A 23045-nucleotide genomic window follows, 5' to 3' on the forward strand; every position below is an offset into this window, starting at 1 on the left:
CTGCCCGGGGGCGTCGGGGCCGGCAGCAGGGCCGCGGAGGCGGCGGCGACATCTCCCCCCGGGGCAGGCCGGGGAGCGGCGCCAGCGTCCGCGGCGGGGCCCGGCCTTCCCCCGGCGTGCCCGGTCGGCCCCGGGCCCTCCCTCCGCCCCGGGGCTGCGGGGGCCGCAGGCGCTGCCTCTCGCCGCTGGCGTCCGGCAGAGGGCGGGGGGCGGCGCGGGGGACGCGTTTCTCCGGGCCGTACCCGCAGGGGCTGCGGGGGCCGCCGCCGGGGGTCCCTCAGGGCCGGGGTCGGTCCCGGGCTGCCACACGGCCCTGCCCGGGCCTTGTTGCCTTCCCCCGGGGCAAGGGGCCCGTACGGCCTCGGGGCCGTTGGTGGGGACACCGCCCGAGCAGCGCAGCTGGAGGCGGGTGGCTGTCTGCTGCAAGCCCGTCCTCGAAGCCTGCCCAAACCCACCCTGCTTTATTGGAATGCCCGAATCGGCGATTGTGGGACTGGTAGGAGACGCGGGTGGGAAGCCTGTTCTCTCGGCAGATGGCCTCTCGAGGAAACACTGCGCGCCATCCCTTCTTCTCGTAGGACAGAGTGAGATCTGGTGGAGGGTTTTAGCCATTGACCTTTGACTCTCCTGCTCCCCTAGGCTGTATCCTGGGAGAAAGAAAGATGTCGCTGAAACCGTTTGCCTACCCGTTGCCTGAAACAAGGTTCCTTCATGCAGGCGGGCTTGTGTACAAATTTAAAATCCGGTATGGCAACTTCAGCAGGTAAGCGTGTTAAAGCTGCAAAGTCACCCCGCGGTTTGGCGGCTGCGTGTAGCAGTGAGTGAGTATGAGACACTAAACTCAGGTCTGGGGGCTCCTCCTTTCCTGCCTTCTTTCACTGACCCCGAAAGTGGTCACTTAAAAGTTGCTGCTGGGCTTGCACAGGCTGAGCATTGGCTCAAGAGAGTAATTTGAGCTGTAAAAAACGCTCCTGTTTCACTGCCACGTGTGGGTTTTGTGCTTCAGTGCACAGAGAGGCTGTTTTTACCGATAGCGTTTTGTGATTCTGTAAGTGTTTACCTGAAAAGCCCTAGAGTCTTTGTAGTGCTTTAGTCCCAGCTGACAAGGAAGCCCCACACAGCCGCTCACTCAGTGCCCCGCAGTGGGGTGAGGGAGAGAATCGGAGGGGTAAAAGTAAGGATAAAGTGGGTTGAGATAAAGACTTTAATTAGTAAAGCAAAAGCCGTGCGTGCAAACAAAGCAAAATCAGGAATTCGTTCTCTGCTTGCCATCGGCGGGCGGGTGTTTAATCTCCAGGAAAGCCGGGCTCCATCACACCTAAGAGTTACTTGGGAAGACAAACACCATAACGCTGAGCGTCCCCCCTTCCTCCTTCTTTCCCTGGTTTTATTGCTAAGCGTGACGTCCTGTGCTGTGGGATATCCCTTTGGTCAGTTGGTAACTAAAGCACAGGGTGCTGGGTCAGATCCCCACCACGTGGGGAAGATGTCAGACAAGTCAAGAGGATGATCTTGTAGAGGTGAAAAAAAGACTTTCCCCGAGGTTATTGCCCTGGAGGAACCTTCTTGTGCCTGCTGGTCGGACACACAGAGATGATGGGCAAGTGCTTTTGTGAGTGGGCAAAACCTTGACCAGCTTCCTCAAGGAGCTCTGGAGCTCTTCGTTTGAGAGGGGACTCAGAATCCTGGAGGCTGCGCTCCGTAATAATCCCAGGTGTTTGAGCTACTCTGGAAAAGGAACTGGAGCTGCTCGGGTTTAAGGCTGGTATTCCAAAGCAAGTGCTTCTAGATTGTGTCCTGCTGAAGGAGTGTTCTGTAGAGCTCAAACTTGGTCTGAAACTTGATGAGTTGTTGCTGTCTCAGCCTCTGATTAATCGTTAAGAGCAATAGTATTCCCAAATAAAAGCACCCCAAAGCAGTGGCTCAGCGTAATGTGGCTCCCCGTGTACATCCTGCAGGGCTGTGGTCATCAGCAGACAGTAGTTGGAGGCTGGTGCCCTCAGAGGCTTTTGGAAGGTCTTACAGACTGTTGAGTTAACTCTCTCTTGAGACGGTGGCAACCGTGCAGGAACTAGGACTGAGATCCTTTTGAGCCAGCGAGTATCCCTGCGTCAGAGAAAAGGAAAAGCACCGTGCCGTCCCCAAACCCCCCTTGTCATGGCCGTGAGGTTGCAGCAGGGCTAAAATGCCCCAGGCAATGACTCGAGCACCTGCCTCGAGGGTGGTTTCATGAGTGCGCGTGGATTTCCTTTTGCAATCAGACGCGCGCAGCCATTGCCAGAGCCTGGGTTCGCTCTGGAGGTGGCTGTTGTTGGCTGCAGCAGGATGGAGGAGCGTGTGCTGTGAACATCGTGCCACCTGGTCTGTCTCCAGACCTGAAGCTACCTCCGATCTTGTGCCACGCTTGTCTCCTTTTTCCTTTGTAGGCTGGCTCTTTGAAATTCTGTTGCATGACTTTATTTTGGGATGAGTTGAAACGCAGTCGTTTCTTTAGCTTTGCTTGAGCATTTTGCTGCAATAGTGTCGGATCCAGGAGGATTAACCTTCCTCGTTTTGTTCTCCGTGTTGATTTTGGAGAGGAAGGTGTGTTGTGGTGTCGTGTAGCGTTGAGAAGATCCTGGGGCAGTCAGAAGGTTCAGGGCTGGGGACCCTGAATGTGGAGGATAGGAGAATGGCTGCCCCCCAGAGCACGTACCAGGGAGCACTCGTGTGCCATAATTCCTGACGCTCCACTGTATTTACTTACTTCCAAGCAACAGTTATGTGATTTCTTTACTTTTTAATGGGTTTGGATTTTCTTTGGGACCTCTGCATTTGATTGTTGGCCGACACCTAGCCGCAAACAGCTTTGAGAAGCTGGCTGAGAAAAGCAGGAGACAGCTTGATGCAGGCAGTACACAGCTCCCAGCATCGCAGGGCTTAGGTCCAATGCTGTGAAGGCCCGTTCCTCTGCAGGTTTGCGCCGTGGAGGGGATTCAGAGATGTGTCCTGCTGGTTCCTGCTTTTAGTCCGTTGCGGGGAATGGCGTTGCCATCGGCTGGAAGACAGAGGTGCTGGTTTGAGGGCGCCTTGTCAAAACCCCAGTCCTAGAGGTTCCTGAGGATCACCTGAAAAGATCTGATCTCCCGTCCATTGTATCCTCACGCAAAACGCAAAGGGGCAGAAAATTGAAAAGAAACGGTCCTTGTGGAATACCGGATGTTTTTACAAACAGTAAATCAGGAGTTCATCTGCCTGCTAAGTATTTTCTGTGTGCAGTGGGAATGATGATTTGTGGATGTTTAAACTCTTCCAACGAATGCAGCTGCGTTGCTCTTTGATGAGGCTGGGATGAACTCTCTCTGTTTGTTTCACAGTGCTCCTGATCTCAACGCTGGAAGTGCTGTCAAGGAGTTAGAGGTAGGAGAGGAAGCAGGTCCCTGGCACTTTGCACGTTAAGCTGAGCAAATGTTTTGTTTGTTACGGGACTGAGGACATTTTGTCCAATGCAGCGTTTCGAGTGAGAGCGATGGGGAACTTCCTGGAGAGCACGAGGGTGAAAAAATGTGGCAAATGAGAAGCCGTCACCAACAGGCAGCGTTAGCGTACAAGAGTAATGGTTTGATTTGAAGTATTTCCAAGAAGCGACCGACTGTTAAAACTGGATACGTGAAACTTCAGCCCCAGACCTGAGCAGTGCTTTGAAGTGCTCAGGCCTGACGAGCTGCGGCACCCTCCCCTTTGTTCAGGAGCTGTGGTGGTACTGGTGAGCCAGCGGGGCAGCAGCTGATCTAAGGCTCAATTGGACGCGCTTTCCTCGCAGCTGAGGAGCTGGTGGGAGCAGTGGACGTTCTGTTGATGATGCCAGTACTTTGTGACCGAGCTTGGTGACCACTGATGAGCTCTGTTGTTGTTGTCTTCTTCCTGAGACAGAAGAAAGCTCCTGCCGTTCCCGAGACAATGAGTCAGATATCCTGCCTGCTCAGAAATGCTCCCATTACTTACTTTAAAAAAACCCCTTCAGAGTAGAGTAATAGCATTATAAATATTATGGACGAAAATATGCTGATTTTAATTGATGCGGAAAATAATCATTTGATTATTTTGGTCTTTTTTGCTTTTGAAAATACTGAAAGGTATGACTAGAAAAAGTTTCCCGATGGTAAAGCAGGAGTTAGCTGGGGCTGAATTGCAGTTCCTCTGTAACTGAACTTGGTCAATATTCAGAAAAAGAGGAATATGTTCACTTTTGAAAGAGGTCAACGCTGCACGTGTTTTGCTGGCAAAAAGGAGAATTCTGAAATGCAGAATTTCTTAGATTTAAAAGCAGGCCTCCGTTCTCCATAGCGATGCTTCTGCGTTAGCTCAAGACTACAATATTAATTCACTTCAGTTTCTATGAGCCCGTGAGTGCAGCGCACTCTGGGCGATGGGAGGGAGTGGGGAGAAGAAGGGGAGGAGGAAAAGCAAAATAGCTAGAACCTGCTCTTCCCTGATTCATGCAAGCTGTAAAGTAATTGTAAATTTTTTCCGCGCCTTGAAACTGTACTTCACAGTCGAATTGTGGCTGTATTGTTAATATTCTGCCCTCGTTTCTTTTTTTGGCCTCCCCAGGAAGCGATTCGAGTAATCCTTGGAAATCTTGATGACTTACATCCATTTTCTACAGACCACTTCACTGTCTTTCCGTGTATCCTTTCTTTCCTGTTCGTAAAAGAAGAGGTTCAATGAGTTGTCTCTGTTGGGCACTGTGTAATTCGACCTTCGTGTCCAGTAGCGTGCGGAGCTTTAGCTGGAGAACGACTCCTTTGAGCTTTGCAGTTTTACCTTAGCTGAAGGTCCTCCTCAGTTGTTGCCTTCACCAGAGAACTGATGTGAAAAGAGAGTTTTGCGGGGATTTCAGACGAACGCCCTTGCATTCCGAATCAGATTTAGCCAGAGAAAATGCACGTGTATTGATAAAGTCCCAGGAAGCCCACCTAATGCGATTGCAAGCAAAGCTAGTGCATAAAAAGGCTGACAAACGTCAGATGCTCCCTGCAGGCTCAGCAACGTTGGCCACTCGTAGAGAAGACCACGGTAGTTTTCTCTTAAGGTACCTTAGGATTAAATATTGTAGGTGCCGTAGTGTAAAGGGTTCAAAAGCAGTTACTCTGCTGAGGCTCTTGTTGAAGAGAAAAGTAAATTGGTCGAATGAGAAGCCTTTTCAGTCCTGAGGTGTGTCAGTTTGGGCATCGGATCAGGCCCTTTGGCATTCCCTCCTGTGGTTCTGGGTGCCCAGGAGTAATGGACATCCAGGTGTTTCCTCCTCCAAGGCGTTCCCTTCCAGTCTTGGAAGAGCGCGCTATTGCCGCACCTCGTAGTAGCAGGCAAGGAGGAGGTCGTCCTCGCTCTCTGTCAGAAGCTGGTACGTACGAGAACAGCTTATTCCTGTTCCTGCCAGGAAGAGAAAGCGTCCAAGAGCATCGTCAGACAGGAAACGCCCAAACAAATGTTGGGGTTGTTGGTTTGTGTCGCTAGAGCTCAGCCAGTCTTGCCTGCATGCTCGAGGAGGGTTTGGCTCGTGGGCTTGTGTTTCCAGAACTTGGCAGTCCATGCCCACGCGCAGCCAGTGCTGGGCCCTAGTGAGAAGTGCCAGCTCAGAGGCCTGGCGTGATGAGGTGTCCTGCAGTCTGGGTGTCGGGCTCCTCGCTGGAGCGTAGCTCTTAGTTACTCCCCAGCCGTGCGAGCTCTGGGAGAGGATCACCTGGACGAGTGTTTCTTGTAAGGTGTCGCTCGTGGTGTTTCCCGCGGTTCCTACCGCCAGATTGTATTTGCTGCCTTCGGCATATGTGCCCTGTGGTGTGACTTTTGCAGCTTTCCAAGGAGACGTTGTCAGGATGCCTGCTCCTTTGGAATGTTAGTGCTCTGTTCTTATCATCGTTCGCAGATCTGAGTAAATGGGAGAGAGTATCGGAGATGAGATTCAAACATGAGAGTGTCCCTCTCGTGCCTTATCCCTACATTTGCACTGTCTATCTAGAACTCAACTCATTTCAGCAGAACGTATCTCGTGGTAAGTCACTATGGTTACGTTTGCATCATTTCTGGAAACATCTCTCATCTGTGTCTCGCTTTTCCCTTTCCTTTCACCTACCGTGTCTTTGAATTGGAGGGAGCAAAACTGCACGCAGCACGGCCGTACCGTGGATTTGAAATAGAGCGGAACAGTGTGTTCTCTCGTGTCCTGTATTGCTTTCCTGACATTTCCTGACTCTCCCTTTGCCTTTCCAAGCCCTGCTGACTCTTCAGCTAGTATGTGGATGAAGCAGCGCCCAGCGGCTCCCGACCTTCGTTCTTTAATGTCGGTAGCTCGGCTGGAGCCAGCACGTGTAGATGGAACCTGTGTTTTGCCTCCTTGTGCTTGATGACGTTTGTTGACATTGAACTCCACACTCTTTGTTTCTGTGGTCCTAAAGAAAGAATGCATTTGTTTTTCTAAATAATTACAGTAATTCTGGTAATAACGTCTCTTGTGTGATTGGCAAATGTTCCCTCTTCTCTTCTGAAGACTCCTTTGACTCTTCAAGAGAAGTAGTTGTCCCCATCCCATCGACACGGGTATTCCTAGCAGGAATTCTAGTTCTGAAAGAGCTGCGTTTGCCGTTTTTCGGTTTCAACGTATCATATGCAAGTCCAACATGGTTTCTGAGGAGTTTGTCTTGTTCTCCGGAAGTGAGGTGCAATGCAAAAATGTACTTTTAAGCTGGTTAAAGACAGTCCAGTCACCAAGTATTCACCAAATTTTGTGATACGTCTGTTACAGGTAAAGAAGGAAACGAGGGCAGTGATGCGCTTGTAAGTTTTGTACCTGTTTTTGGTTTGTTGTTTGTGGTTTAAGTTATATACTAAATAGTGTGAAGAAGCAGAACATAGCTCTCGGCAATGCTGTAGTTCTCCTGTTTCTGGCTGTCCATCAGGCACCGTAAGGTGGCACTGAATTCTCCCCCGTAACCACCCAAGCTGGGAGAAATCGTCCTGTTGGTTCCATCGGCCTTTGAACGGAGTCCTGCCTGAGGAGCCCTGCTGGCTTTGGTTCAGTGTGTTTTCTACAAGTCTGAGCTGAGCTGTCAACCGGTTTCTTCAGCGGGAGAGTCTGTAGGATGGGGTCAATATGGCTGAATCAGGAAGTAGTTTCCGAGGTGCTGTGTGTGTCGTAAACAACAAAGTTAAGCTTCTTTGGAAAGTTTTTGTTGAATGAGAGCTCGGGGTAGGTTTGTTTTCGATACGGGTAAGTGACTAAAACCGGAGCGAATTAGTGAAGGGTTCCTGTCCAAATGGCCCGGAAGAAACTCCCGCTCTCTCTGCCAGCATTACATTCCTGCTAATGGCATTCCCTGGCCCTCCTCTGAAGATGGCAAGCAGTATTTCGTGGTGAAAACGGTTGAGCATAATTCTCTGGATGGCCTCTCAGTGCTCGTCTTCTGTTTGAATAAGGCAGCTGATCTCTTCTTCCTCAAGCGTTTTTCGGTTTTTGTTGTATAAAGACAAACGATTTTGCAAAAGATGAATGTATATTAACTCTGAATTTTGTTCTAAAATAGAAAAGTCAAAATCGAATTTTATCAATACGAAGTTTGCAATGTTTTGAAGGTCAAGAGAAGCAATGAAGCGTCCGAAAGTCCTGCAGCGGAAGAAGCGGTGAAGAGGAGGAGAGTGGAAGTCGGAGCAGAGACCTCACGCCCACCGTTGGGTACGGACAGGTGAGTTGACTACCAAATAGTCCTCCAGGGCACATACCAGTGTTTTTAACGTCTCTTGTACCTTCCTCCAATTTCATCCCTATATAATCCTTTGCCCCATTTGTCTTCTTCCTTCTCTTCCGTAGGTGACAGAACCTAAGCAGCGTCGCCCATGTTTGCAGAAAGTTATCCTATGCTTTCGGGTTCCCGTGCCATTAACTAGAGGTCTCCCCGTTTATCTCCTGTGTGTCCACATTCTCTGGAGAGTCGCAGCGGGCTGGGACCTCAGCAGCGAGACAAAGCAGGGTTGCACACCTGAGCCCGGGGTGGACGGGAAGGGCTGGGAGCAGCTTTCTAGCTGCACACCAGCCTGTTCCTCTGGGTCGGCTGGTGAATGCTGCCGCTCGTCTTGAGGCCGAGATCCCTCTCTGTGGCTTTCACAGAATCGTTGAGGTTGCACGGCACCTTTGATATCACTGAGTCCAACCCCTCCTGCTCAGGCCGGGTCACCCAGAGCAGGTTGCCCAGGACGTGTCCCCCTCAGGTGGACAGCGCGGCTCCCTCTTCTTCCTTTCCTCCCATCAGGTGTGCGTTGGTAAGAGCCCCCCTGAGCCATCTCCAGGCTGAACAGTCCCAGCTCTCCCAGCCTCTCCACATCGGAACAGTGCTCCAGTCCCTTCATCATCTTTGTGGCCCTTTGCTGGGCTCCCCCCGGCGAGTCCCCGTCTTGTCCCAGGGAGCCCAGTCTGGACGGAGCACCCAGCCCTCAGCAGCCCTGAGCAGAGGGGAAGGATCACCTCCCTTGAGCTGCTGGCAAAACGCCTCCTAATGCACCTCAGGGGCCTGTTGGCCGCCTTCAGCGCGAGGGTGCAGTGCTGGTTATGGCGGCTCCCTTCACGCTTCGTTCTTGATTCCCTTTCCAAGGCAGGCCGTTGTTAGTTATAGTCTGGCCGCCTTCTTTCTTTCGTAGAGTGTCGCGTTTGACAAAAAGACAATTTGTGTCTGTACTCAGTGTTCGCAGGTATCTGCAGAGAGTCCCAGATGCAGCATTGTGATCGGAGGTGTCGATGCTCACCTTCCCCTTCCGTGGCGATGTACAGACCATGTCAGATCATCTCCTTTTTTGCCTTAGATTCTACCCGCTCCCCAGATGGATTTCATGTCGAGATTATAACGGGAGAAGTCCGAAGCCGGTTCTTTTCCTGCTCGTATAAATGTAGTCCTTTAGTTTCCCTCCCCCCCATCAGTTCCTAGTCACAATAAAACCGCTGGAAATGAGTGAAGAATGAGATCAGGATCCAGAATACATTCTGATCTCTTTTAGCCAAGACGTGAGTTGTAGATGCGTAAAATACGAGGCCAGAAAGGGCTCTGTCGTGATGCGGTCTGGCAGCTCTCTCTTAGTCCTGAGTCTTGCCCCTGAAGTTACGTATTCCAGTAAATCATTTGAAAGTGTATTCTTGATTTCATAATTAAATTGGCGAGGTGAGGCATCAGCTTCCAGCCCTCTATCGCTTTTTTCCAGTCGCTCTGTTAGACTGAAGAGCTCGTTCAGTCTCAGCAGTCGCCCTGGGAAGGAGTTTGCCTGCTTTACTCAGGCCACCTCTTGGTCTTTTTTTTTGGTTTGGACAAGGTTTTTTGCTCATAATTCCTCACGGGGGATTTGTATTTGAGTTTTCCTGGGGTGCTATTGAGCGTCGAGCTCTCAGAATCTCCAGGTGTCCCTCCCCGGTGATACCGATCGGCACAATGTTGTGTGTGAATCCAGGGCTGGTTTTCCCCACGTGCGTCACTTGGTACCTCTCTGCACAGAGTTTCCGCTGCCATCTCATTGCTCCGTGACCGAGTCTTGTACGAGCTTCTGCGGTTCTCTGCTCCCTGCCCTTCTCTTGGTGTCAGTAACCTTGTAGGATTTGCGGCCTTTCTCAACCTGCTGCTCATCCCACTCTCCATGTCATGTAACGCTTCTTTTTCCTCTTGAACTGCTCGTTGGTTTTACTAGAAAAGCAGAAAGCCTGACACTGGAAGGAGTGCCTAGTTTCATTTTTGAAAGGAGCCTTTGAAGCATGAGGACCAAGACAGATTAAGGGTATCTGTCTTCTTGTCTAGAGGTACCAAAACCCTGATTTCTAATTAAATAGTTGGAGTAGCCATTGACAAGTTTGCTTCCTTTTTGTGACATTTTGTAACCTCAGTTCTTCCTCCTTTGACTTCTTTTTAGGACTGGAGCCAGGCACGGTGACTGTCGGAGTAAAGCAAAGCAGGGATGTGAAACGGTAAGCGACGGAATATTCAGAGCGAGACAACAGCATCTGTTTAGTCCTAGATTCTTAAAGTGGCAAGTATAAAAATGCCTTCGGGTAGTTTGTTTTTCCCTTTTCACCTGTATTGAGGCATTTGTGATTCCTGCTCGTCAGTCTTGGCCAAGTGATGAGTTTTCCCGGGAGATGACATAAGCTTTTCCACCGCTCACCGACCGGTCCCGGGACACCCCAGCCCGCTCCCAAGCGGCGACTTCCCGCCCCCTCCCCGGCAGCTGCTGGCTGCAGACTGGGCATGGCTCCCATGGGATGGAACACCTGTGTCCCTGCCGGAGCCCGGGGAGAATTAACCCTATCCCCGTCGGAACCAGGACATGAGGAATGACTCATCATCTCAGCAAATACCAATTCAGGTGAGAAGAACCTTCTCTGGAACGGGTGCTTGTGCCACCACGACTCGCACCTGGAATCTGCACGAGTCAGAGCACTGTTGCACTGAGAGGGACGTCCGGACACCAGCTGTTGTGTTTATGAATACCAGAGCAGGTGTCACGAGCATCGCCTGAAATCACGGGCAGATGGTCTCTCCCTCAGTGCGTTTTTTTAGGAGATCAGCGCCAGGTGCTTCTGTGACCTGCTTTCCATTTGATTTGCGTTCCATTTGCTTTCTTTTGGTATTCAGGATCAGAAGAAAAATTAGGCTTAGGAAAAAACGTATCCGTAGCCCCTGTACTTCCCCAGGCTTCTTCTGATCATTCCTCTATGGCTCTTGTTCCCTTTATCAGCAGCGCATGGCCTTGGATCCAGATCCACCTGGTGCTTCAGAACGCATCTCAAAAAGGGAAGGGTCTCGTTACACAGGAAGGAAATCCGTCTACTTAGTGCCCATAGGACTGATGTTACAAGACGGGCACTCGATCCAGAAGGAGGAGCGTGGAAGTGCCGCCGTCACACGGCTGGGACAGAGATGGCATTTCCAGCTCCCATCCAAATACCTTCTCGGCCTGCGATCTCGCCAGCAGGCTGTTTGGTCAGGATGCGTGGTGCTGAGCCTGCGCAGCTTTCCACTTAGCGCGTGCACCAGCAGCCAAAGGAGGAGAAAAGAGAACTGAGAGACGCTCGGACTGTCACTGCAGATAATTTTCCTGACTTAGTTAATGCTCCGAGACTGAACTGCAAAGACCTCAGGCCACCTACAGTTTGGAATTTTGCATCAGCCTGAGCTGACTGCAAGAGAAACGCCATCGGGGAGCGGATCTCTCCTCTCCTCTCCTCTCCTCTCCTCTCCTCTCCTCTCCTCTCCTCTCCTCTCCTCTCCTCTCCTCTCCTCTCCCTCTCCCTCTCCCTCTCCCTCTCCCTCTCCCTCTCCCTCTCCCTCTCCCTCTCCCTCTCCCTCTCCCTCTCCCTCTCCCTCTCCCTCTCCTCTCCTCTCGACAAAGCTGGTTTATCCTCTCCTCAAGAAGCTTACGTGCTGATTTTGTTGTCTGTGCTCCTTCGTCTCGCTGATAGCCTTCCTCCTGGGTATTCCTGGCTCACCTCGTGCTTCCGTGGCTGTTTGCTTTTGTCCCTTCCCTGTTACTCTGTTTCCTATGACTGTGTCTTCGCAGGCCTGATGTTCAGGGGCCTGTATTGTCCAGTGGCTGTTATTTCCCACAGCACCTCTCTTCGTGCTTTTTTAAAAATCTCTGCCTGTGCCACAGCTGCTGTTATTCTTTCCCTGTCTGCTGTGTTAAAGTCCACTCAATGAGTTACAGCTTTAGGTTGGGCGTGCGAATGTCCTGAGGAGGGAGAGGCGGAAATATATAGGTGAAGAAAGTCCTCGTAGTGGCAGGAAAAGAAATTCAAATGGCAGAACAAGAGCGTAGACCTTGCCTTTTAGTTCTTACAGCGAGCGAACAAGCAAAAATCTCCTGCCCGATGGAATTTGACATGGTGTAATGGTTCTTGGGTTCCTTTTCCTTTCAGAATTCCTCCAAAGCAAAGGAGCGTGAGTTTAGTCCAGCATCCCTTGGCGTGGGCTGTAACCAAGCGCTTTTCTGTAAGTAAGGAGTTTTTGCATTGTCCCATTCAAACCGGCCGATTCCCTCCAAAGCTGCGAGGATTACGTTGGTGTGAGTTTTCCTTTAAAAAGCACGTTTGGCATTTTCCAGCAGGCGAGATGAGGCATTAGACCCACTGTGAAGCGGTAGGTCAGCAGGGATTTTGGCTGAGACTCCCTCCCCGCGGAACACGCTCCCAGCCACGGAGCGAGGCCACGCGGCTCTTTGGGAGCCGGGCTGGGAGATGGGAGCCCACCTCCAAGCCATTCTGCATGGGGATGGCCGTGACACCTTCCAACGTCACGGCCATCGGAGCCCAGACCCCCCCCTCAGTATCGGGGTGTGCCGTTGGTACGCAGGGAGTGTGGAGAGAGCCAGCTTGTGGTTCGTTCTTCTGCCGTTCCTTGCAGGGGGATCTGGGGAATCTGACCTCGAACGAAGAACAGCAGCCAGTCAGGCTGAAGGCACAGTGCAGCTGCTGCAGCCAACGGACCCAACGGCGAACAAGGGAAGCGCGGAGTCCAAAGGAAAAGGTGTCTCAACGTTCTGGAGAAGGTACTAACACCGCAGCTCTGAGCAGGTGCAGGCCTGGCTGTGTCCGAGCCTGTGGGGGAGGCTGGGCCTGATTGGGGCGGTTCAGGCGATTCTGCGGGATCCTGAAGAACGGAGACGCCTTTTCTGGGGTTAAACCAAAGTCTCCCAGGGCAACGAAACATTCAGGGATGTCCTGTGGTCAGGGGCAACGTTCCCAGTCAATGTTCCTCTTCTGAGCGGTCTTTGGGAACCACCCCCCCCGCCACGGGAGGGTTCCTGCCCCCAGTCCCAGCCCCCACCCAACGGGGCTTTCATCAGCTGAGGAGAGCCATCTCCAGCCCCATTCCTAAAGGACTTCAACGCTCCCCCTTCTAACAGGGCCTTCCCGGGATGGACCTTCAGGTCCAAATAAAGCAGGACCTTTATTTGGCCGCTCAGCAACTGTGGCTTTGGCCACCTTGACTCTCAAAGACACCGTTTGAAACCCAAACTAAAGTAACGGCGCAAAGCGTTGCTGGGCGCTGCTGGCCAAAGGAGCGCTCTGAAGCCGTGGAGCTGTATCCCGCGGGAGCGGTCCGTTCCCTGTGCAGCACACGTGGACCATCGGCAGTGACTGATAGGTGACTTAGTTTCGGAAGGAATAAAAGTCCTTCTTAATCCTAATGTAGCCAGTCCCTTTGACTGCTGAGCCCAGACCCTTGTGGCCAAGTTATTCTTTATGTTTCCTCTATTTTTTCAGTCTTCCTCTGATTTCTTTTGCGCTGGGGCTGTGTCTTTCTGGTGGACAGAAATGACCTTGTTAGTACAACTCTCAGAGAAGCCTTTGAAGTATAACGTGCTCTTGTTGTTGTTGTTGCTTCCCCAGCATGATCTTTTCGCCACTACAGCATCTTTTTGGTGGGAAGAACTGACCTGGAAGTCCTGATTGTGGTGGAAAGGTCACCTTGTAGCGTGAGCGTCAGGTGGTATTGTTTCTCGTGTAATTCAGCTTTTCACATTGCTTGTCTTACCTATTAAACGCTTTAACGGAAAGTCTGTTTTGTTCACCTTCTCAACTCAACATCCTGAAGATGTTGGGTTAGAATGTCCTTTTCTTCAGAGCCTAGAGTTTTTGGAAAAAGAGCAACAAGCTTTAAGATTGTGATCCTCGAGTGTCATACATCGGGAATGTCACGTGGAAAAGTTCTTAGATGAGGTTCTAATAAAACAAGCATCGACTCGGAACTGCGTGTTACTTTACTGAGCCTTCCCCTGGCAGAAAACACGCTTTCCCCCCAGGAAGCAGCAGAGGTTTCCAGTATTAGCCGGGACTCTGCTTCACAGCACTAAAAAGGTGAAGACTGGGGCAGATTTGGCCGCCTTCTAAAAGGAAAGGGAAAGGTACTTGGGAAAGGAGGAGCAGAAACGAGCAAGCCGGGCTGTTTCCCGGGGGAACTCTTCCCTCTCTTCTCCTTGGCATCCCGTCAGGGCTGGAAAAGCCAGACCCTCCCGGCGGCTGGCGGCACTGGTGCCGTACTGGTGGCACTGGTGGCTCTGGAGCCCGATGCTCCCGGCTGCTGCAGTCAGCGCGATGGGGGCAGAGAGCTCCTTGGCGAGAGAAGTCGGGATGGGAAGAGGCGTCTCCGCTTCTCCTCTTAGCGCAGGACGTTTTTGTGCTCCTGCCCCCCCAGAAGGGGGGAGCCCATCTGCCCGGTGCCGCTTGTCCTGCCGCCGGCTCTGCCGCTGCTCCGGCCGAGCCGAGCCGAGCCGAGCCGAGGCTTTCCGAACAGAGCCGAGCGTTTCCGAATAGAGCCGAGCGGATCGGAGAGGAAGCGAGCGGGACCGAGCAGAGCCGAGAGGAACGGAGCGAGATAGAGCGGAGACGAACGCGGCCGAAGAGAGCCGAGAGGAACGAGCGGGGCCGAGCAGAGCCGAGAGGAACCGAGCGGGGCCGAACACAGCCGAGCGGGAGCCGCTCAGATCTCGCGAGAGCCGTTGGCGAGGTCTGGGCGTTGCCGGGGCAACGGCGGGAGGCTCAAACGCGCGGTACCGGCGGCAGCGGCCGGTCGCCGAGGGAGCCGCTCCGGGGCCGGGCTGGGCCGGGCCGCGGCCCGGCGGGTCTCGGCCACCCTCCGCCCCTCTCCGAAGCAGCACGGGGAGTGCCAGCGAGCAGCAGCGCCGCGAGCGGAGCGGGCACACGGAGCGCGGCGCGGCCCTTGGCCTGGCGAGGCTCCAGAGGGGAGTCCGGCCGGTGGCCGCCACCCTCGCCGGAGGAGCTCAGCTGTGGGACCCGCCCGCCACAAAGGCACGTCCTCCGCGCTCCACTCCGCATGTGGGAGGCCAGTCCGTGGGTGATGTGGATGAGGAGCCATCTACACCAGAGGTGTTGCCAAGGTCAGAAAGGCCTGTCCCCCTGCCGCAACCACCTCTGGGAGGAAGAAGAGACGGGTGACAGTTGTAGGCCAGGCCCTTCTAAGGAGAGCAGAGGGTCCAACACGCCGGACAGGCCCTCCTCTCAGGGAAGGCTGCTGCCTCCCTGGGGCCCGGGCTAAGGACACCTCTAGGAAACTTCCCAGCCTGGTTCGGCCCTGGGACTAGTGCCTATTACTGCCCTTCCATGTGGGTGGCCGTGAAGCCACAATGCGCAGTCCAAGGGCAACCAGAAGAGGCTTCAGGGCCCTGGGGCGGTTGGTAAGGGAATCTGGAGCACGGGTTATTTTTCCCTGTCTCCTTCCAGCTGCGCGCAGCAACATTAGAAGAAAGAGGCAGTCCCAGTCTAGCAATACATGGCTCCAAGGCTGGTGTCACCACCGCAATTTTGGGTTTTTTTGCAAATGGGTTGGCCTACACTGTGCCAGGCTTGCTGGTGTCAGCTGGGATTCCCCTTTCTGAACGGGGGAAGAGGGTCTTTGCTCACAAGCTGTCAGGGCCCGTTGCCAGAGCTTTAAACTGGGCTTGAAGCGGGAGGGGGACAGTATCAGGCTTGCCCATGACGAGCTGTGGGAACGTGCTACGGGTAGAGGGACGGGGTGCCAGCGAGGGCCCTCAGCCTGTTGCTCCGAGACGTGCTGGGTGCAGCGCACTTGGAGCCCTATGGAGATGAGCCGGGGCTGCTGAGGTCATAGGAGCCAACAGGGAACCATCAGTGAAGTCACAGAAGAGTTTGGGTTGGAAGGGACCTTTGGAGGCCATCTAGTCCAAACCCCCTGAGATGAGCAGGGATGGGGCATCTGGGAAGATTTCTTTTTTTTTTATGCTGAGGGTGGCGAGACACTGGGCCAGGTTGCCCAGAGAGGTGGGGGCTGCCCCATCCCTGGAAACATTCCAGGTCAGGTGGGACGGGGCTCTGAGCAACCTGATCTAGTTGAAGATGTCCCAGCTCATTGCAGGGGGGCTGCACTAGATGGCCTCTAAAGGGCCCTTCCAACCAGAACCGTTCTATGATTAATTACTGCATGGAAGAAACAGACAAAGGAAAATTCAGTCAGAATCAAGTTAGACTGATTCTTACAGAGACTGGACAGCCAAAGAGTGAGGAAGCGCCTCCCATTGAGTCACGAGGTTCAGAGTGGGTCCCCTTGCTTTCTAAACTCCTTATGGAGCCCAGGCGTGGCTGGATGGGGTCTTAGCCTCAGACTTGGACAAGGGTTTCTCTCAATAGTACAGACGAGACAGATGTCTTTGTTTTAGCTCTAGTGTCCTGTTCTGTACTTTGGTTATCTTGCGTTTTGGGGTTTTGAAACCACCTTTAGTTCTTAGAGCAAGCAAACAAATAAACATCTCCTGTACAACAGAATTCTACACGGTGTAACAGTTCTTTGGTTCCTTTTCCTTTCAGAATTCCTCCAAAGAAAAGGAGTGTGAGTTTATTCCAGCGTCCCTTAGCGTGGGCTGTAACCAAGTGAGTTTCCGTAAGTAAGGAATTCCTGGACTGTTCCATTCAAATTGGTCACATTAAATTGCTTGTCCTCACTGTCCCGTGGCAGCGCTTTCACAGCCCCACCGACACCGGGGCTCTGCGCTTTCCTTGCCACGTAACGGTCCCCTCGCCCTCTCCCACTCTTGCCCAGCTCCAAAATCAAAAATGTCCAGCGATTGCTCCCACACGGAAGATGACTGAAAGGGGCTCCTTGCCCCCATTATCCCTTGGCAGCGCTTTAACAGGCTCACTAACACTGAGGAGCTGCGCTTGCAACGGTCCCAACGCTCTCTGTCGTTCTCAGCGGAGTCAAGGTCCAAAATCGAAACCATCCAGCGCCTGCTCCTACACTAAAGGTGCCAGGACTGGGAGCTGCTCTTGCCTTCACGATCCCGCAGCAGCGCTGTGACAGGCAGTGATGGCAGCTTGGGCGGAGGCTGAGGTCCCCAGGACCATGGGTGGCCCGGATGAGAAAGGTGTGGAGGGAGCAATGTTGGTGAGGTCCTTGCCCTCCTTGGCATGGCTTTTCCAGGCCCAGAATCCCTGGAGCTGTAGGATTTGTGCTCTCGGAACCCTAACCCTAACCGTAACGGGAGGTGTGGGCTGAGGAGGAGCTCCTCAAGACCATGGGTGGCCCAGGTGACAAAAGTATGGAGGGAGCAATGCTGGTGCAGGGCTTGCTCCACGTGGAATGCCTTTCCCAGCCCCTGTGTCCCTGGAGCTGTGGGTTTGTGAACTCACAGAAGAGAACTCAAACCCTGACGTACCCCAAATGGGAGGGTCGGTGGGTCCTGAAGCACACATCACTCTGCAAAAGAGAAGGAAGGTGCCTTGGAGAGTCTGGGGTCCGAGAGATGCCTGGGAGGAGTCAAGGGTGGGTCCCGGAGCAGAGAGCATTGTCTTAAAAGGAGGAAAAACATATCGGGTGTCTCACTTGGAGGCATCTGGGGCTGTAACCGGGATCTCAGGTCCCTAAAACGAGATCAAAAGACTCCAGGAGATGCCTGGGAGGAGTCTCGGGTGGATCCCAGAGGAGGGAGTTTTCCTCTAAAGAATAAAAATCCCCTGGGGTACCTTCCCTGGTAAAAAAGAGGAAACAAAATCTCAGGAAGATTCTCTGAAGGAGTCCAGGGCTGCTATCTCGGATTTCAGGTCCCTAAAGCAGAGGTCAGGAGAACCTGGGACGTGCCTGAGACAAGGCCAAGGTGGATCCTGGAGGATTAACAATTGTACAAAAAGAAAAATCATCTCAAGTAGCTCCCTTGGAGGAGTCTGGGGCTTCTACCTTGAATCTCAGGGCCCAGAATAAAAGGCCAAAACACTGTGGGAGATACTGGGAGGATTCACAGGTAGACGGAGACCACAGACGTAACAGGAAAAAAAAAAAATCGTCATGGATATATTCCTTGAAGCAGTCTGGGGCTGGTACCCGTAATCTCAGGTTCCTAAAGAAGAGTTCGTGAGACTCCAAGACATAGCTGGGAAGAGTTTCAGCCAGATTCTGGAGTAAGGATCTCTCTGAAAAAAGAAAAAAAATATTGTGTATCTCCCTTGGAGGAGGCTGGGGCTGCTCCCCGGAATCTCACATCCCAAAACCAGGGCTCAAAAGACTCTGGGAGATGCCTGGGAGGAGTCTCAGGTGGATCCCGGAGAACAGAGTTTTCCCGAAAAAGAGAAAAACCCCTCGTGAAGCTTCCCTGGAGGACTCTGGGGCTGATTCCCGGGATCTCAGCTCACCTAAAACAGGGAACAAAAGACTCTGGGAGATGCCTGGGAGGAGTCTCAGGTGGATCCCAGAGGACAGAGTTTTCCTAAAAAAGAAGAAACCCCTTGGGAAGCTTCCCTGGAGGAGTCTGGGGCTGCTTCCCTGGACCTGAGATCCCTAAAACAGGGGTCAAAAGACTCTGGGAGATGCCTGGGAGGAGTCTCAGGTGGATCCCGGAGGACAGAGTTTCCCTAAAAAAGAAGAAAGCCCTCGGGAAGCTTCCCTGGAGGAGTCTGGGGCTGCTTCCCTGGACCTGAGATCCCTAAAACAGGGGTCAAAAGACTCTGGGAGATGCCTGGGAGGAGTCTCAGGTGGATCTCGGAGGACAGAGTTTCCCTAAAAAAGAAGAAAACCCTCGGGAAGCTTCCCTGGAGGAGTCTGGGGTTGCTTCCCGGGATCTCACATCCCGAAAACAGGGGTCAAAAGACTCTGGGAGATGCCTGGGAGGAGTCTCAGGTGGATCCCGGAGGGTACAGTTTCCCTAAAAAAGAAGAAACCCCTCGGGAAGCTTCCCTGGAGGAGTCTGGGGCTGCTTCCCGGGATCTCAGCTCCATAAAACAGGGGTCAAAAGACTCTGGGAGATGCCTGGAAGGAGACAAAGAGTAATTCTGGAGGACAGTATTTCCCTAAAAAAGAAGAAATCCCTCGGGAAGCTTCCCTGGAGGAGTCTGGGGCTGATTCCCGGGATCTCACATCCCAAAAACAGGGGTCAAAAGACTCCGGAAGATGCCTGGAAGGAGCGAAAGAGGAATTCTGGAGGACAGTATTTCCCGAAAAAAGAAGAAACCCCTCGGGAAGCTTCCCTGGAGAAGTCTAGGGCTGCTTCCCGGGATCTCACATCCCGAAAACAGGCGAAAAAGACTCTGGGAGATGCCTGGAAGGAGCCACAAGGAGATCCCGGAGGAGAGAGTTTCCCTAAAAAAGAAACCCCTCGGGAAGCTTCCCTGGAGGAGTCTGGGGCTGCTTCCCAGGATCTCGGCTCCCTAAAACAGGGGTCAAAAAACTCTGGGAGATGCCTGGGAGGAGTCTCAGGTGGACCCCGGAGGACAGAGTTTTCCGAAAAAAGAAAAAACCCCTCAGGAAGCTTCCCTGGAGGAGTCTGGGGCTGCTTTCCAGGATCTCACATCCCGAAAACAGGGGTCAAAAGACTCTGGGAGATGCCTGGGAGGAGTCTCAGGTGGATCTCGGAGGGTACAGTTTTCCTAAAAAAGAAGAAACCCCGCGGGAAGCTTCCCTGGAGGAGTCTGGGGCTGCTTCCCGGGATCTCACATCCCGAAATCAGGGGTCAAAAAACTCCGGAAGATGCCTGGAAGGAGCCACAAGGAGATCCCGGAGGACAGAGTTTCCCTAAAAAAGAAGAAACCCCTTGGGAATCTTCCCTGGAGGAGTCTGGGGCTGCTTCCCGGGATCTCAGCTCCCTAAAAACAGGGGTCAAAAGACTCTGGAAGATGCCTGGGAGGAGCCAAACAGGAATTGCAGAGGACAGAGTTTCCCTAAAAAAGAAGAAACCCTTCGGGAAGCTTCCCTGGAGGAGTCTGGGGCTGCGTTCCGGGATCTCACATCCCGAAAACAGGGGTCAAAAGACTCTGGGGGATGCCTGGGAGGAGTCTCAGGTGGATCCCAGAGGACAGAGTTTTCCTAAAAAAGAAGAAACCCCTCGGGAAGCTTCCCTGGAGGAGTCTGGGGCTGCTTCCCGGGATCTCACATCCCAAAAACAGGGGTCAAAAGACTCCGGAAGATGCCTGGAAGGAGCCAGAAGAAGATCCCGGAGGACAGACCTTCCCGAAAAAAGAAGAAACCCATTGGGAATCTTCCCTGGAGGAGTCTGGGGCTGCTTCCCGGGATCTCACATCCCGAAAACAGGGGTCAAAAGACTCTGGGAGATGCCTGGGAGGACTCTCAGGTGGATCCCGGAGGACAGAGTTTTCCTAAAAAAGAAAAAAAACCCACGGGAAGCTTCCCTGGAGGAGTCTGGGGCTCCTTCCCGGGATCTTACATCCCGAAACCGGAGGGGAAAAGACTCTGGGAGATGCCTGGAAGGAGCCACATCGGAATTCCAGGACACAGTATTCCCCTAAAAAAGAAGAAACCCCTCGGGAAGCTTCCCTGGAGGAGTCTGGGGCTGCTTCCCAGGATCTCGGCTCCCTAAAATAGGGGTCAAAAAACTCTGGAAGATGCCTGGGAGGAGTCTCAGGTGGACCCCGGAGGACAGAGTTTTCCTAAAAAAGAAGAAACCCCTCGGGAAGCTTCCCTGGAGGAGTCTGGGGCTGCTTCCCTGGACCTGAGATCCCTAAAACAGGGGTCAAAAGACTCTGGGAGATGCCTGGGAGGAGTCTCAGGTGGACCCCGGAGGACAGAGTTTCCCTAAAAAAGAAGAAACCCCTCAGGAAGCTTCCCTGGAGGAGTCTGGGGCTGCTTCCCGGGATCTCAGCTCCATAAAACAGGGGTCAAAAGACTCTGGAAGATGCCTGGAAGGAGCCAGAAGAAGATCCCGGAGGACAGAGATTCCCTAAAAAAGAAGAAACCCCTCGGGAAGCTTCCCTGGAGGAGTCTGGGGCTGCTTCCCGGGATCTCAGCTCCCTAAAAACAGGGGTCAAAAGACTCTGGAAGATGCCTGGGAGGAGCCAGAAGAAGATCCCAGAGGACAGAGTTTTCCTAAAGAAGAAGAAACCCCTCGGGAAGCTTCCCTGGAGGAGTCTGGGGCTGCTTCCCGGGATCTCACATCCCAAAAACAGGGGTCAAAAGACTCCGGATGATGCCTGGAAGGAGCGAAAGAGGAATTCTGGAGGACAGTATTTCCCGAAAAAAGAAGAAACCCCTCGGGAAGCTTCCCTGGAGAAGTCTAGGGCTGCTTCCCGGGATCTCACATCCCGAAAACAGGCGAAAAAGACTCTGGGAGATGCCTGGAAGGAGCCACAAGGAGATCCCGGAGGACAGAGTTTCCCTAAGAAAGAAGAAACCCCTCAGGAAGCTTCCCTGGAGGAGTCTGGGGCTGCTTTCCGGGATCTCACATCCCAAAAACAGGGGTCAAAAAACTCTGGAAGATGCCTGGGAGGAGTCTCAGGTGGACCAAGGAGGACAGAGTTTTCCTAAAAAAGAAGAAACCCCTCGGGAAGCTTCCCTGGAGGAGTCTGGGGCTGCTTCATGGGATCTCAGCTCCATAAAACAGGGGTCAAAAGAATCTGGGAGATGCCTGGAAGGAGCCACAGCGGAATTCCAGGACACAGTATTTCCCTAAAAACGAAGAAACCCCTCGGGAAGCTTCCCTGGAGGAGTCTGGGGCTGCTTCCCGGGATCTCACATCCCGAAACCGGAGGGGAAAAGACTCTGGGAGATGCCTGGGAGGAGTCTCAGGTGGATCCCGGAGGACAGAGTTTCCCTAAAAAAGAAGAAACCCCTCGGGAAGCTTCCCTGGAGGAGTCTGGGGCTGCTTCCCGGGATCTCACATCCCGAAAACAGGGGTCAAAAGACTCTGGGAGATGCCTGGGAGGAGTCTCAGGTGGATCCCAGAGTACAGAGTTTTCCTAAAAGAGAAGCAACCCCTTGGGAAGATTCCCTGGAGGAGTCCGGGGCTGCTTCCCGGGATCTCACATCCCGAAAACAGGGGTCAAAACACTCTGGGAGATGCCTGGGAGGAGTCTCAGGTGGATCCCAGAGGGAAGAGTTTTCCCAAAAAACAAAAAAAAAACCCTGGGAACCTTCCCTGGAGGAGTCTGGGGCTGCTTCCCAGGATCTCACATCCCGAAACCGGACGGGAAAAGACTCTGGGAGATGCCTGGGAGGAGTCTCAGGTGGATCCCGGAGGACAGAGTTTCCCTAAAAAAGAAGAAACCCCTCAGGAAGATTCCCTGGAGGAGTCTGGGGTCGCTTCCCGGGATCTCACGTCCCGAAATCAGGGGTCAAAAGACTCCCGAAGATGCCTGGAAGGAGTCACAAGCAGATCCCAGAGGACAGAGTTTCCCTAAAAAAAAAGAAACCTCTCAGGAAGCTTCCCTGGAGGAGTCTGGGGCTGCTTTCCAGGATCTCACATCCTGAAAACAGGGGTCAAAAAACTCTGGGAGATGCCTGGGAGGAGCCATAGCGGAATTCCAAGACACAGTACTTCCCTAAAGAAGAAGAAACCCCTCGGGAAGCTTCCTTGGAGGAGTCTGGGGCTGCTTCCCGGGATCTCACATCCCGAAACCGGAGGGGAAAAGACTCTGGGAGATGCCTGGGAGGAGCCACAAGGAGATCCCGGAGGACAGAGTTTCCCTAAAAAAGAAGAAACCCCTCAGGAAGCTTCCCTAGAGGAGTCTGGGGCTGCTTCCCGGGATCTCACATCCCAAAAACAGGGGTCAAAATAGTCTGGGAGATGCCTGGCAGGAGTCTCAGGTGGATCCCGGTGGACAGAGTTTTCCTAAAAAAGAAACCCCTCGGGAAGCTTCCCTGGAGGAATCTGGGGCTGCTTCCCTGCACCTGAGATCCCTAAAACAGGGGTCAAAAGACTCTGGGAGATGCCTGGGAGGAGTCTCAGGTGGATCCCAGAGGACAGAGTTTCCCTAAAAAAGAAGAAACCCCTCCGGAAGCTTCCCTGGAGGAGTCTGGGGCTGCTTCCCGGGATCTCACATCCCAAAAACAGGGGTCACAAGACTCTGGGAGATGCCTGGGAGGAGTCTCAGGTGGATCCCGGAGGGTAGAGTTTTCCTAAAAAAGAAGAAACCCTTCGGGAAGCTTCCCTGGAGGAGTCTGGGGCTGCTTCCCGGGATCTCACATCCCGAAACCGGAGGGGAAAAGACTCTGGGAGATGCCTGGGAGGAGTCTCAGGTGGATCCCGGAGGACAGATTTTTCCTAAAAAAGAAAAAAACCCA

General features: G+C 53.1%; 1 protein-coding gene across 2 annotated transcripts; it reads left to right on the top strand.

Annotated features, from left to right (window-relative positions):
- The first annotated feature begins 271 nt into the window (after positions 1–271).
- LOC141750813 (uncharacterized) lies at positions 272–13758 on the top strand. Of its 2 annotated transcripts, none has more exons than XR_012589797.1 (11): positions 272–763; positions 3357–3399; positions 4594–4669; positions 5909–6034; positions 6785–6816; positions 7612–7721; positions 9922–9976; positions 11927–11999; positions 12411–12555; positions 13400–13496; positions 13636–13758. XR_012589797.1 is itself a non-coding variant. In XM_074606557.1 (11 exons), the coding sequence occupies exons 2-11, from the start codon at positions 663–665 to the stop codon at positions 13443–13445; spliced, it is 807 nt and encodes a 268-aa protein (XP_074462658.1). In that variant the 5' UTR covers positions 272–496; positions 640–662; the 3' UTR covers positions 13446–13750. The 2 variants fall into 2 exon arrangements, 1 of the variants encoding a protein (XP_074462658.1); XM_074606557.1 differs by having other exon boundaries at positions 272–496; positions 640–763; positions 13400–13750.
- Positions 13759–23045: the final 9287 nt, after the last annotated feature.

Source organism: Larus michahellis, chromosome 13 (assembly GCF_964199755.1).
Source record: "Larus michahellis chromosome 13, bLarMic1.1, whole genome shotgun sequence".
Classification (NCBI taxonomy): Eukaryota; Metazoa; Chordata; class Aves; order Charadriiformes; family Laridae; genus Larus; species Larus michahellis.